The sequence below is a fragment of the Scardinius erythrophthalmus genome, assembly GCF_964197995.2.
Source record: "Scardinius erythrophthalmus genome assembly, chromosome: 11".
Lineage (NCBI taxonomy): Eukaryota > Metazoa > Chordata > Actinopteri > Cypriniformes > Leuciscidae > Scardinius > Scardinius erythrophthalmus.
The window spans coordinates 34,233,011-34,247,661 of NC_138231.1; the positions used below are offsets into that span (position 1 = coordinate 34,233,011).

At 40.6% G+C, this 14,651-nt stretch overlaps 1 protein-coding gene across 3 annotated transcripts in view; it reads left to right on the forward strand.

Moving 5' to 3' along the window:
- jag2b (jagged canonical Notch ligand 2b) overlaps window positions 1-14,651 on the forward strand; it is a 47,197-nt gene that overhangs the window by 14,487 nt on the left and 18,059 nt on the right. For 2 of the 3 annotated variants that reach the window (XM_081379528.1, XM_081379529.1), the window contains exons 3-8: window positions 2,108-2,162; window positions 7,763-8,020; window positions 8,972-9,032; window positions 12,598-12,728; window positions 13,253-13,372; window positions 14,189-14,302. In XM_081379528.1, coding sequence (XP_081235654.1) covers window positions 2,108-2,162; window positions 7,763-8,020; window positions 8,972-9,032; window positions 12,598-12,728; window positions 13,253-13,372; window positions 14,189-14,302 — 739 coding nt within the window. Of the gene's footprint in view, window positions 1-2,107; window positions 2,163-7,762; window positions 8,021-8,579; window positions 8,718-8,971; window positions 9,033-12,597; window positions 12,729-13,252; window positions 13,373-14,188; window positions 14,303-14,651 lie in introns of those variants that run through there. The other variant, XM_081379530.1, reaches the window with a different exon arrangement.

Sequence of the window (14,651 nt, forward strand, 5' to 3'; positions counted from 1 at the left end):
TGTCAATATAAATTATATAGTTGACCAAAAACAGTTTCAGCATAGTATTTTGCTCATCATTGAGGTTGTTTTTGTTTGTGCATGTGCACAATCATTCAGTTTATTAACAATATAGAACCATAGTGGCATTTTAAACCTTTGGCTCATCTTTTAAAACAGATCTCCAGCACCTCATCTCTTGTTTTTATGAATGACCTTAAGATTTACATCGTGTCCTAACTACACACGACGGCGCGACGAACGATAAAAGGTATTTTTTACATGTTAATCTAAGTTTTTGTCCTAACAAGCCGCGGTGATTCTATTTTAGAAACGTTTATATTTTTCTGCAACGTCGCGGCTGGTACAACAAACACAAAGTTTGGCAATGATAATCTCAGTTACTGTTTATGTGCTAATGTTAAAAGCGTGTAATGTGACTTTGAATTTCATTTAGTGCTCCCAGCTTTGTAGCCGTAAAAACAACAATGGATTATTCACCTCGGATCTTGAAATTAAACAAATGGAAACAAGAACTTTCAAACTGTGAACAAACAAGTGTATTCTTTGACAAAGATTGTTTTAGTAACCCTGTATGTGTTTTTAATAATGTTTAAATGGTGTAATATTTGGGAACTTGATTATGTACTTATCCATTTTCTTGCGAGTGCCGTCAAGATTAATAGCTGGTGCTGTGCACCTGCCGTGAGAGCCCGTCCACATGGTGTTCTGATTGGTTGTGGATTTTGATTGATTTTGATGCATCTCGTAGTGGCGTTACATCTGGTGTGGACAGGCAAATTGCTTGTCGCTGGAATCTTGTCGCGTCACATCTGGTTAGGACACAGTGTTATGTTTGCAGTATTTTGAATACTGTAACATAGAGAATTGGAGTACGCAAAGATACCTTTTTAAGAAAATCAGTGAAGATATAAAAGTGCTAAAAGTGGTGTCATCTTGAATCAGGAATGAGAACAAGGTGTGAATAAACTTGTCGCTGAAGGAAACGCATAAATGTTTCTTCAGTGTCCTGTTTTGATTTCATGAAAGCTGAAAATGATGGCCTGGTCAGGAAGGGACTATACTTGACATTCTAGTAGATGGACTCTCAGAGATCAGAGAAGCATCAAGAATATTCCAATTTTAGTTTGAACCTCCAAGGTGTGGCTGAAAATCTCTCTCTCCCTCCCTCCAATGTGTAACCTAACTCAACTCTTATAAATGCTGCCTCCTGTCATGAGAGAGGACTGTAATGGAGCTTTAGTATCTATGTTGTTTTATTAGCTCTGCTTGCTAAGGCAAACATCACTGTTTCTATTGCTCATACTTGTGGTTAGGGATTTGAATAAACCTCTAACCCTCAGTATTACATTTACATTTAGCAGACGCTTTTAATCTAGTGCGCATTAAAACTATGTAAATCATCTGGCACTGTTTCTACTAACTCTGATTTTTCTGTTTGCTTAGAGTTGTGCTATTTCTTTTTTGATTTTCACCTGGAGGGTATAAAACAGGTCATTTATATTTGGATAAGGTACCTGACCCATATCGTTTGACCTGGGTCAGTTAGCAAACACCTAAAATACCCTATTAACCACATAACAATGCACTACATCAATTGGAAACACTTAGACACAAATTTGTATCCGTCCATAACACCCATCATAGAAATTTAATAAATGTCGATACCATTGGTTGTCAGGCAATTGCAGAGCTTTGGCAGAGTTTCCCCAAGTGGGGCTCATGAGGGACCTGCAGAGGCTTTGTGAGTTGCTGAAAAGCCAATAAGTCATTAATTATAAAAATATCCAATTGAAATAATTATAAAATGCAATCAAATGTGAATGTGTTGTTAAATTCAAAATATTAAGTTAAAATCTTCAACTAAATATCTTAGGTCAAAAGGGTTTGGCTGACAAAAAAGTTGGTGAATCCCTGACTTGTAGTATCAGTTGTAATTGGATATTTCATTGTGTATGCTCATCTCCTATATTTTTTTATCAGCATAGTGGCATCAGATACTTGTAACATCAGAAAATGTAAAAATCTACTCGTTTCTTGTTGTTTCTTCTTCAATAGCATTTTAATATTTCATCTCATAATGATATTCTCTCCCTTTCTCCCTCAGCGATCCTACACACTCATCCTGGAAGCCTGGGACTGGGATAACTCTACTCAAAACAGTGAGTATTCCTCTGTAATCCCAATATGATTCACTGCTGCAGGCTGCCGAAGCCTCTCTGGGTTGGGTTTGTTGCTCATAATGGCCGTAGAGCATTGTTAGTCTGTAGTTTGGCGCTGTAAGGGATGGCTTCATTTGTGGAGATTGAGTCTTGATCCTTGATGGTGAGATGAAAGTGTTAAAGCTACCCCGCTGATGTGTTGTAATGTTAGCGTGGGGGAATTCGTTGGGTCGTGTCAGGATTTTATTGGGCATGAATGGGGTTATTTAAGGACTTTGTGGTGTGCATTATTTGTGAAAGTTGTCCAGTTGCATGTAGGCACTAGTATAGGGGGTTGCAGGTATGCATTGAGTTTGATATTTTCAACTGCACTAAGGAGAGGCTCATAATTTTTGACAGATATATGCATGGGATGTGTTGCTTACACAAGAACCATTACCTGAGCTTCGAAAGCAGGGAACCTCACACAAATGTGTAGTTAAAGACTCAAACAAGCACAATCTTGCATCTTCCACACATGCTTTAGTAGTGCACGCAAGTCCTCTAAGATTTTCCAATGAACCTGATCATCTGAAGACCTCTGTTAACTGTTACCGCTGAGTGAAATCTCCTGAGGATATTGAGTCATACACGTACACATAAGTTGCAGCAACAACGTGTTTGTTTTCATGCTTGAATAATAATCTCAATTAAATGTGAGATCTTGGGTTGTAATCTCAATTAAATGTGAGATCTTGGGTTGTAATCCCCCCTAAGACTTGTTCTTCGGGGGTTCCAGTTAGGGTTGTGCATGAATAGTCAAATATTTGATCTGTAATTTACTATTCAAAAAACAAAAATATGATTAGAATTTTGCTTCATATGTTGCTTTGCTGGCCGCAAATGTCGTAAAATCCTAAGCACGCAAACTCAAACTCACAATTATAATTAAATGCACTGGGTGGCGCTGTGGAGCCTGTTAACAAGTAGATTGTATTTGATCACAGAATGTCGTCGTTTGCCTCTAGGCGGAGCGAAGTTTGGAATTACTTTGATCAAAATGTTTACTTTTGATCATTTGATTCATTGTCAGGTGAAACTGAGCTATCAAATATCACCACCATGAAATCCAAACACCGGTCAAATGAGGAAAGACAGCTGTCCATCACTTCATTCATGACTGCAGGTAATCGCAGCTGTACCCCCAAGTGAGGCGAAAAGAAGATAAATGATTTGATAGCAAAAATATCTCCAGACATATGCTTCCTTTCGTTGTTTCGTCGAGGGAGACCGGATTAAGAACAGAAAACACAAAGCGCTGTAAGAAACTTTGCTTAGCACACCACTAGCTGTGTCCCTAAAACGTCTGTCGGCGGAACACGTTTTCTCTGCACCCGGCCTTATCATCAAACTGAGGAGTCAGTCTGCTTTATTAGCGTTTTTTCCGTTCGCTCTGCTTCAGCTTAAATGCTTTTGTTCTGTATATTTTTTTGTTTACACACATTGTTTAATATAACCATAACCTTGTTCAGAAATGCTGACAAAAAGGTGACAAACTTCATTTACAAATAAATATTAAAATAAATTTTTGTGAGCCCAAATATTCTAAAACAATATTTTTGGAAAATACCCATTCCTACTTCTAGCATGTATAGATTTTTGGGAATCAACATGGGCACCATAATTCCACAGCTGTATCCTGTTTTCTCCCGCCGCCTTTTGTCTGGCTTAAGGAATTGTCGGTAGGGAAGGGTCAGGCGGAGGAATTCGACGTATGCGAAAGAAAGGTGAACGCTGGTAAAATGGGAGAAACATAGGGGGGCATGGCTTTGATCTGCGGATGTGATCTGTAGAATCACTGTATATCCCAGCATCTGTAAAACTCTAAAATCAAACACGCGCCTCTCCCTCTGCTTGAAGTCATTACGTCCTGTTTTTCATTTTCATCTTTGCAAGCACTTCAGCCTGAAACAATGGTCCAGAGGAAGCTTCTTTGACTCTGCAATGAGTCAAGGCATCTTGTAAGCCTCTTCTCCATGGAGTTTGTCCATCAGGGTAGGTTTGCACCAGCCGTTCGTAAGTTCTTTCTCAAATTGGAACGTAAAGTCCACACTAGAGGCTTAGTAACTACTAGCTAGTTTGTACTCGCAAAAATATTTAGAAGTGTGTAAGTTGTATCTTAGTGCCCTTTTACGTCAAAACTAGGCTAAGGTGTAACTTGCGCACAGCTGGTGCCCTAGGACAGGAGTATGTTGAGCGTGACTTTAAAGAGACAGAGTGCAGGTCAGGTCCTTCCCTGCCATTGACGGAATTTTCTGGCTTTCCGTGTTTTCACTGTTATATGGAAGGGGGCGCTATTATGCAACTTCTGAAAGAGTAGTGAGTCTCCGGTTCAAAACGCAGGCAAAAAAGGAGCAGAAACAAGCGATAAAAGCATTGTGTATGCACTTTGTAGTCTTTGAATTTTTTTTATTTTTTTATGAAACTTGTTGTTGTTTAAAAGAGGCTCTGTTCTTTCTTTTAATATATTGCATGGTCAGATATTCATACAACAACATATTCTGGGGGCCATGGCATTTTTGTGAAAATGATCACAATTATTTGTTTTGTTACTTATTTTAGTTTGTATTTTGTTTTGTTTGTTTAAAATCCTTTTATTTCTTTTTTGTTGTATACAGTAGTAGTCTCACAAAAACTGCCTACATAATTAACTTATTAACTTCATAATTAACATTTAATTAACTTTCCTACTTTTCAATTGAATTTTAAAGCTGCAGTCTATAACCTTATTCGTTTAAAATGTATATAATAAGCGAGTACGTCATGAATACATTTTCCAAACCGGGTTTTTTCTTATCCTGAATCACTACGGTACACCTATAATAAGTGTTTATATTGGGACTATTTTTTAGACTGGTCGGGTCGTACCACTGCGGAGTAGCCCAGTACCTACGTGACTCGTCATAGACAAACAGAGAGAAGTAGCTCCGGCTACAATGTTCTTCCACAACACACATGCAGTTTGGTTTATTTACCGCTAGAGCGCCAAAAGTTACGGACCGCAGCTTTAAGTATAGATTTTTTTTCGTTTTACACTTATACCAGAGCTATAATTTAACAAACTATAAAACTCATCATAAAATATGCTTTATTACTTTTAAAGCTAATCTAAAGAAAGACTGAAATATGCATAAGCCATTTCAATATGCTTTCACAGCCGTCACCTCATTTCCATTACAGAACAATTTTTTTCCAGATGTTATTGTGCTTGTTTACAACAGCAGTGTAAAGAAATTAAATATGAGACATGTGATGTGTGCAAAAAACTTGATGATAGCAGAATATTAATACATTTTTATAAAATATTATATCATTATTTATTTAGGGTAAATGCTAACTATGGAATTAGCTTTAGAGTTAAAGAAGTGTTCACCAGAACACCTGTAAGCTCTAGTGACCATTGATTAGAAATACTTGAGATTGACCTGCTCTCTTTGATGATCTGGAGCACACTCAATGACTTGGCAGGGCTCTGTTTGAGACAGTGGCTTCATTTATCACACAAGCCCATAGTAGAGAGGCGTGCCAGACATTAATGATCTTGTCATAGAGAGCGAACGCTGCCAAGGTCTGTCTGATGTGACTATCTGCAGTCTGTACTCACGCAAGGCTTGGCAACAAAAGCGGCAGTGCATCCTCCTCTCTCCAGTGCCGTTTGATACTACTCGTTTAGTATGCAGTGTGAACACTCAGAGCTGCCGCACCTCTTTTCTTAAACCGGACACGTCCTAACGCCTCCTTGTCTGTCTGTCAGAAACCCAAGGGTAAAAATGTCTCTCACTCTTTCGCTCGGTTGAATAAAGTTTAGCCTGCACAATGCGTCATGTCATCTCAGGACTTTCCAGGGATGGTGGGACGTTGTTCTAGTCGAACTGACGGAATTAGCCAACATGCATTTTTCATAGATGCTTTAAATAATTCTGTTACATCTGTCAGAACTGTTCGTAATGTGTACGTGTGCATCGTAGAGCCCTACAGGCCTCAGGAAAAGTTCTGTAGCATTGTGTTTACTCTGCAGGAAGGGCTCTGGACTGCCCAGTGTTTAGACGTTGGGCAGAACGGGCCGGCAAAAGCTCGCTCCATTGTTCTTTATCTGGAAGCGCCAGGGCTATTTCTGTTTTTGTTGCTTAATTCGGTCGACATTGTCAGAGGACGGAGAGGAAGGCATGTGTATGTGCGCCCCGTATGTGTGTTTGCAAGAGGAGAAAGACGTGGACGCGCTCTGCGCGTCGGGACAGAGGAAATCGCAGGCCCCCCGTTTCCACCGTGATTGTTTGCCGTCTCCGATCCCACTGCGATAAAGATTGCTTTCTTTGCAGAGAGGCTGGGAAAGCTTGGGAAAATGGAGCTCTTAATGTGAGTGCTGCTAACCATTCTCGCTAGGAGGGGGGATTCGTATTGAGGGTCCGTGTCCTGGTGGACCTGGACGATGTGATTGATGATTAGGATTAGGGTGGGATCCAGGTCCTTCAAGGACGGCCAGGGCTAAGAGCTGAAAGTCGCCGGCTATGGACACCAGTGGCTTTCTCTGCCTGCCACTCTTGCCCAGATCTCCCTGGTAACAGCAGTCAAACTCACTCCCCTCCCTCTGGCCAGACATCAACATTTTCATTAGAAGAACTAGGTTTTAACTAAAACTCACAAGAAATGTGAACGATTGAACGAATGAACGAGTCGCTGCCATGATGCTGAGGCGTGTTTATGCAGTTGCTGCAGTGTTTAGAGTGGTTTTTAGGGGATTTTGATGGTGTTGCTAGAGTTTTCTGGATGTTTGCTTGGTAGTTACACAGTTAAGATTATATAAAATTCTGGTCCCTAGGTATAACTCGGCTATTTTTATTGTCTGCTCACAAAAAATCGCAAGTCTGATCACACCTCTTGTCGCATAAGCCGCATTTTGAGTTATCATGTCCATGGTACGAAGAACACTTAGAGTTAAGGGATGTGTTCGAATGAATATGAGTGGTAACAATCACCAATAAAGTACTTGATTTGGGATGGTTAACTGAGAGCCAATTCAAAACCCTTTGTTTTTGCAATGGTGTCATTCATGTGTGAGTGTCTTTGTTGTGCAGTGATTTGTCTGAATGGATTTGTGAGGCAGGAAGTTGGCAGGGACAGGATAGTCTGAGTCACTAGCGAGTTTATAGCTTTAAATCAGGGTCTGTCCTTTCTGTTGACTTGCAGCTGATCTACATGCCCGTTCATTATCACATTGTACTGGTTGTGTGAATATGTTTTAGCTCCATCTTCCATTCCATGTGAATTATTGGAATGAATAAGTTGTATTTTAGAAATTAGATTTTTATTTGATTTGGTCATGAAATATTATTTAATAAGTATTATATTGTTATATTATTTATTATATAAAACATTATTTATTATTATATAATACATTACAAATTAGCTGACAAAAAAATATAGGCCTTATAAGTTATTAATATTGGCCTTTAAGTAAATAGTCATAATTATCCCTAGTAACAGTGTTACTGTATAATATTGTTTTTAATTCTGATTATTAACAAAGCGCTTGATCTCTGTTTCTACTTTTCTTTTTTTAGCTGGTGAAGATAATTTGATTGAACGCCACATACACGCTAGCATGGTGAATCCCGGTGACCACTGGCAGTCCATCCGGCACCCCGGCACCACGGCCCACATCGAGTACCGACTCCGGGTCAGGTGTGACGAGAACTACTACGGGAGTAAGTGCAACAAGCAGTGCCGGCCCCGCGACGACTACTTCGGCCACTACCGCTGCGATCCATCGGGAAATATTGTATGTCTAGAAGGTTGGATGGGAGTGGACTGCCGGACGGGTTAGTGCTGTTGACCATCTGTATTTTGTACTTAGCATTTCAGTTTAATATCATGACCAATAAATGGCCAATATTAAAATTCTATTATACTATTTTGGAAATAGACATAAAATTGTTATTTTAGTGATTTTACACTATTACAGTATACTATTTATTAGCTTTTTATCATTTACTAGAATTGAATTGACTTTTATTTTAAAAAAAATTAATTTTGATTTTAATAAAAAATGAATAGTTTTGTAATGTGCTTTTGTCAATTTCATTAGTTTTAGTTAACAATTACAATACTACACAAAAAAATTTAAAAGCTACAATTTAGGCATCACAATATACACTATATAAAAGTAGATTTAACTGTAACTATATGTCATGCATCCCCAATATGTAGCCAAGTATTATTAGCCACATTGCCCTTGATAAAGGATGAACTAGCACTGACTGGTGTCTTGAAGCATATAGAGAGGAACCCTGTTAAATCTTGCCCTTTACAACCCTGTAAAGAGACCTGCTGCTATCAGTGTTTTCACAGCCCTGCGATCTTTGCTCCTCTGCCTGGAGGTGAGATTGTGTTGTAAACAACACCTCTGCAGCCCTGGAGTCACACTTTCCATTAGCTCAATTAATTTGGGTGATGCTGGGGTTTTTGATGTCTTTAACCCACCACTGCAGACAACCTAAACACCTCTGTTCCAAAGCTGTGAGTGCGTGTGTGTGTATATATTGCACTAAAGAAAGGCAGTAAATCACCAGGCACTGTCCTAATGAGCATGGGGTACGAGTAGGTGGCTGTAATGGGGGTGGATAAGGGCAAACGTATGTGTGTGTTCAGGCCATAAAGTTGTCTTCTGCCACAGCGAGCGTGATGAATTTATCTTGTCGCACTTGGAAGGCAACACAAACAAACAAGACTGACTCTCCTCCCTCCCTCCCTCTCTCCCTCTCCTCTCTCAGCGATCTGCAAGCAGGGTTGTAATCTGATTCACGGAGGCTGTATGGTGCCTGGAGAATGCAAGTAAGTGTTTGAGCATCATTTCATGCTCGGTTGCTCAGGCTAATCTGGCTCCTTAATTTCAGCAGGGCCATATGTGCTCATGCTGATAAGGTCTTTTCATTTGTTTACCTGACCATTAATTAATTAGTGCAGTGAAGCCATTGTTTGTGCAAGCTGTTTTTGTTTAATATGCTTTTTTTAATCACGCTATACTTTCTCAAGTGTGTTTAAAAGTTGTGATCGATTATCATTTGATGGGTTGAAATACTTTAGGGAGTCACTATTACTTTTGCTTATATTTTACGGGATAGTACAATTTAAGGAAAATTGTAATTTAGTCATTTACTCTCACCCATGTTGCCTCAAAACCATAATACTTTCGATCATCTTTGAAACACGAATGAAGATATTAATGAAGCTGAGTTGTTTCCTCCATTGAAAGGTTTGTTTTCGCATGTCACGCAAGTGCGGTTGAGCTTCTGTTTGCCATATTTGATGACCCCTATGTATGTGTGTTGATCAATGTGTATATGTAAACAAATTAAATCTGTTCATCTCTTTAACATGTTACATGGACTTTCAATGGAGGGGCAGAAATCTCTCGGGTTTTATTAAAAATATTTGTGTTTTGAAGATAAAAGAAAGCCGTTTAAGATGACATGAGGGTGAGTAATTGATGACAGAATTTAAATTTTTCGGGCGAACTAACCCTTAAGGGTTTTAAAACCCTTTACTCTTTGACGTAACACCTGTTACACTAATCTGTTAATGTACAACTTTCGCCTGAGTCATTTCAAGGGACCTTCAGATTAGGGTCTTTTGAGTTGGGACCTTTAAGCCACCCAGAACACTGTAGGAACCACATAGCAGCGCTCTTAAAAGCGGTCAGAACACCTTAGTTGTTTGTGGGCAAACTGAAAGAACTTTTAGAAACTATAAAAATCTAGTGGCAATTGGACTTTTTGGAAAGTTACCAAAATCAGTGTCGCCAGATTCCTTGTGTTTTGGAGGTTATCATCAAATGATAATTTAGTCAAATGGTGGTATTTTGCTCTTACTGTCACAGGAAACTCTGACGCTTCCTGTGGAACTCAGCGTGAAATCCACCTCACCGTCCCACATCATGTTCTCCTGTAGTTCTCTTCCTGTAGCTTAGCTCTGCCCTCTTCCTTTGCCACAGGAAAAGCTCTTAGTCTTTGGCATGAGAAAAGCCTTTTTTTTGTCCATTCCACCTTCAACCTCACTCTGTCTAAGGGCAGGGAATTAGTAGATCCAGAGGTGTCTAAACCAGGAAGTCACTCTAGACGATGATGACATACTAGAATCTTTTGGCAACAAATCATTCAGACATTCTCATTTAAAAACATCTCACGCTTCAATTTCCCTGTCCTCACTACTTCTGAGCACATATACCTGCCCTCATTCTGCTGCTCTCCTTTACCTGCTACTAGACTTGATCAGTTTAAAAGGGACAAGGCTATTTTCTGCCTCTGGCATCATAAAGGCCAAGTGTGGCGCGGGGGCCAAAAACATGCTTTGGGACATCATGTACCAAGCTTCTCGATGGCCTGGACGAAAGAGGTTCTGGAACCGGGCTAGGAAACAGAGGCCAATATGTTATTTTAGAGTTTGAATATTTGGGAAGTTCTGTGAGTTCTTGCAGGATATGGTGACACGCTTCCCTGCAGTCACTAGTTTGATAGTCCTGGGAAGGAAGAAGGTGGAGACTAGAGGACTAAGTTTGCCACAGACATTTTAATTAACCAGTAGATGCAGTAGTGGGCCACACATTTTTGCAACACTTAAAATTTACATTTCATTACGTCCAGTAAGTTTTGTTTTGTGATAAAGGGATAGTTCATCCAAAAAATGAACAAAGGAAAAAAAAAAGAACTACACCACGGTCGCATGACTTTAACGTCACCATCACTAAGCTTCTGATAACTCTTTCAGTCTTTGTTTAAAAAGATTTTCCCTGAAAGTTTGAGTTATACTAGTTTGCTATTGCGCATTTAAAAACACAACGAGGCTGTGAAAACAGACTAGTGAGTAGATGAGTTTACCTGTTTGGCTGATGGCATTTAATGTCCCTGCCAATCGTTGTAGTCCTATTTAGCCACTTATTAGTGTTTTACAAGATAAGTAAAAGCTTAAAAATGACAAGAGGGTATTACTGATGTGTTTTATATTGTAGGATAAAAGGGGAAAATATACTGTATTGAGCTTGTGCTCACCACAGACAAGCATTTAACCAAAAACCCATTCAAAAACCTTAATGACTTCAGGACAATGGAATTGGCCTTCAAAAATATGTCATCCCTGCACCACTCTATAGGTTTCGATCAAAACCTATTTTTGAAATGAACTCTCCCTTTAATTGTCCAAATACATTTTGGAGGCACTGCAAACCCGTTCTGCAAATCAAATGTGAAAGACAAAAATGGATTTATGATTTTGAGTTTTTTTTTTCATGGCTGTAGTGGACATGTCCTGACACACAAAGTAAATGTAATGCAACTTTCTCTTTGGAGTGAGTTAGTTAGCAAGCTTATGTTTGGCAGTGCTCAGCAGAGCTGAACGCCCCCGTGCACAGGCAGGGTTCACACTCACCCCACACACTCTGCTGCCTACATGCTCTTTCATACAATACTAAGGTTGTTACTGGGCAGTGCGAGGCTGTGTGTGCTCTGGTGTAAGTAATCCAGCCTCTGGCCTGCCCCTTGGGCACAGATCTAGGGGGCTATTTCAGAGACCTCACTGGAGATGTTATAAGTGGATTTGGATCAAGGCCTCCACGCAGAGAATGTGCCAGGTGTGTACCTCTTCGAAGAGCACATTTGCCTGTTATTGTAAGCTGATGTGATCCCAATTGTGGGCCTGAATTCTATTTATGAATGCATTATCACCACACATTTAATTGCAGTATATTTATAATTGAACCTAGATTCAATTATTACAGCATTTAACCATGAAAATGTTAAAATGTCAATAGATATACATGTTGTTGTTGTTATTATTAGGAGTACTATGTCAATCCCATGGTAAATTCAGATAGTCATTCCGTGCTGTCTATTTGTTTCCATCTGAACCCATCACTGTACCATGGTACCACCACAGTACTTCTTTGTAAGGCTAGTAAGCGTTAGCTCTGTGGTTGAGATATGCAGACAGCGTCTCTCCACTCGGCAGCTGGAGTTAGTCCATACCTCTTCTGCAGGGGAGCTGTCTTAAAATAGCCTGCTCAGAAATGACAAGACAGCTGGGTGAGGGGTGTGGTGGGGACGAAAAGAGTGCACTACAGGGCTTGGAATAGCGGAGTGTTGCTGTAAACCAATAATTTGTTAACCCCTCTGCAGCATTTCGCTCTGTGCCCCAGGCTACAACCAAACCGCCCGAGGGGTGGGGGAGTGCGCGTCTGTGCGCAGTTGTGAAAGTTTTCTTAACCTTTGTCACCCGGAATGTCGCCTTATCCTAAGATTAGGTGTCAGGGCAGTGATGTGCATCTGTATGTTTGTTTCTTGTCTGTCATTAAGATATTTCAACCTCAGTGGCATTATAAGTGTTAACACGCTTATGTGGTTTTCAGGTGCAACTACGGCTGGCAGGGCCAGTTCTGTGACGAGTGTCTGCCTTACCCTGGCTGCTTGCACGGGACCTGTGTTATGCCCTGGCAGTGCACTTGCGACAAGAACTGGGGCGGCCTCCTGTGCGATAAAGGTAAGGGTCCTAAATGCATCACACACGCTGATGCTGACGATTTGGCCTAGTTAGTTTTGAGAAATTGAGGTCAACCTGGAATTGACCCATAAAATGGTCAGCAGTAGATCAAAATGAATTTGGAAATACATCATCTTACACTGAGCTGGTTTGTTGGCTGCGATGTCAGCACAGGCTGTGCATCATGTGACAATGCACACACAAACACACACTTTGGATATTGTGGTTGTGATTGGAGTGGCGCTCGGATATCTGATCTGTTGGTCAGCGTGCGTCCTGGAAGGTTGTTAGGAATGAGAAGCAGCTGAGATGTGCCTACAGTTCTCTTTATTTATTTACCAGCTTTCATGTGCATAGCCTCACCTTACAAGGTCTGCTGGGAGTCCAGCAAAAGTTTGCCAACTGTAGTCATTCAAAGAGCAGATGTTAGCAGGCTTAAAAAAAAATCAGAATTCATTGTTAGAATTCCTTCCGCCATAGTCTCAAGAAGTACCCTAGTTCATTGTTTTTATGTGTCCTTGAAGATCTGAACTACTGCGGCACACACCATCCCTGCGTCAATGGCGGGACTTGCATGAACTCTGAACCGGATGAATATAACTGTGCCTGTCCTGAAGGATACTCTGGCAAGAACTGTGAAATTGGTAAGTCTTTACAGATGGATGGGGAATTTGGTATATGAAAGTGCTGGGGATGGGAGGGTGGGTGGATGGATGGATTGATAAAAGGAGGGATGGATGGGTGGGTGGATTGATAAAAGAAGGAATGGCTGAATGGATAAAAAGGGGTTGATTGGATGGATTGGTGGATGGATGGATAAAAGAAGGGTTGGATGGATTGATAGAAGGGATGGATGAATTGATGGATGAATAAAAGAAGGGCTGGCTGGATGGATAAAAAGGGGTTGATTGGATGGATAAAAGAAGGGATGATTGATAGAAGGGATAGATGAATTGATGGATGAAAAAAATAAGGGCTTTCTGGATGGATAAAAGTATGGATGGATGGGTAAAAGAAGATATGGATGGATAGATGGATGGGTAAAAGAAGGGATGAATGGGTAAAAGAAGGGATGAATGGATGGATGGATGGATAAAAGAATGGATGGATGGATAAAAGAATGAATAGATGGATAAAAGAAGGGATGTATGCATGTATGTATGTATGTATGTATGGATGGATGGATAAATGGATTACATGGATGGATGAATTAATGGATTGGTAAATAGAGGGATGGATAGATAAATGGATGCAAGGATGGATAAATAAATGAATGGATGGATGGATGGATCCATAGATAGATGCATGGATGGATGGGTGTATAATTGGATGCATAAATAGATAAATGGATAGATAATGTTTCTCACCCAAGGCTGGATGATTGAAGCTGTGCCAGTTGGTGTGCCGTATATGAGATATATGTGTCTATATTAATGGCACATACCATTGTGTTTTTGCAGCCGAACATGCTTGTGTATCCAACCCCTGTGCGAACGGAGGCACGTGTCACGAAGTCCCAACTGGATTTGAATGCCAGTGTCCACCAGGCTGGGAGGGACCCACTTGTGCTAAAGGTATGTAAATCTTTCGTGCACTTTCCTCTCTGACTTTCTCCATGGCCCGATCTGTTCTGTCTGGAGACCTAGTTATAGACCTAGACAAGAGCACAGACACCCGTCCCCTCCCCAACATGTGTCCAGATGCTGTGGCCAGTGTGCCGCTTGGCTGCTTGTCATGCTGGGATGTGTCAGGTATATGGCAAGGAAAGCCGGTCCTGGATCTTGGCAGCACAGCGGGGTCCCTTTGCATGGCGAGCGGAGCTTGAGCTCTTACTGGTCCCGGATTAGAGCCTGGTGATACCCATCACTGAGACGGGGGATTTGCATAATCTGTCTTCACTTTGAACCAGCATTCGGCTTCACA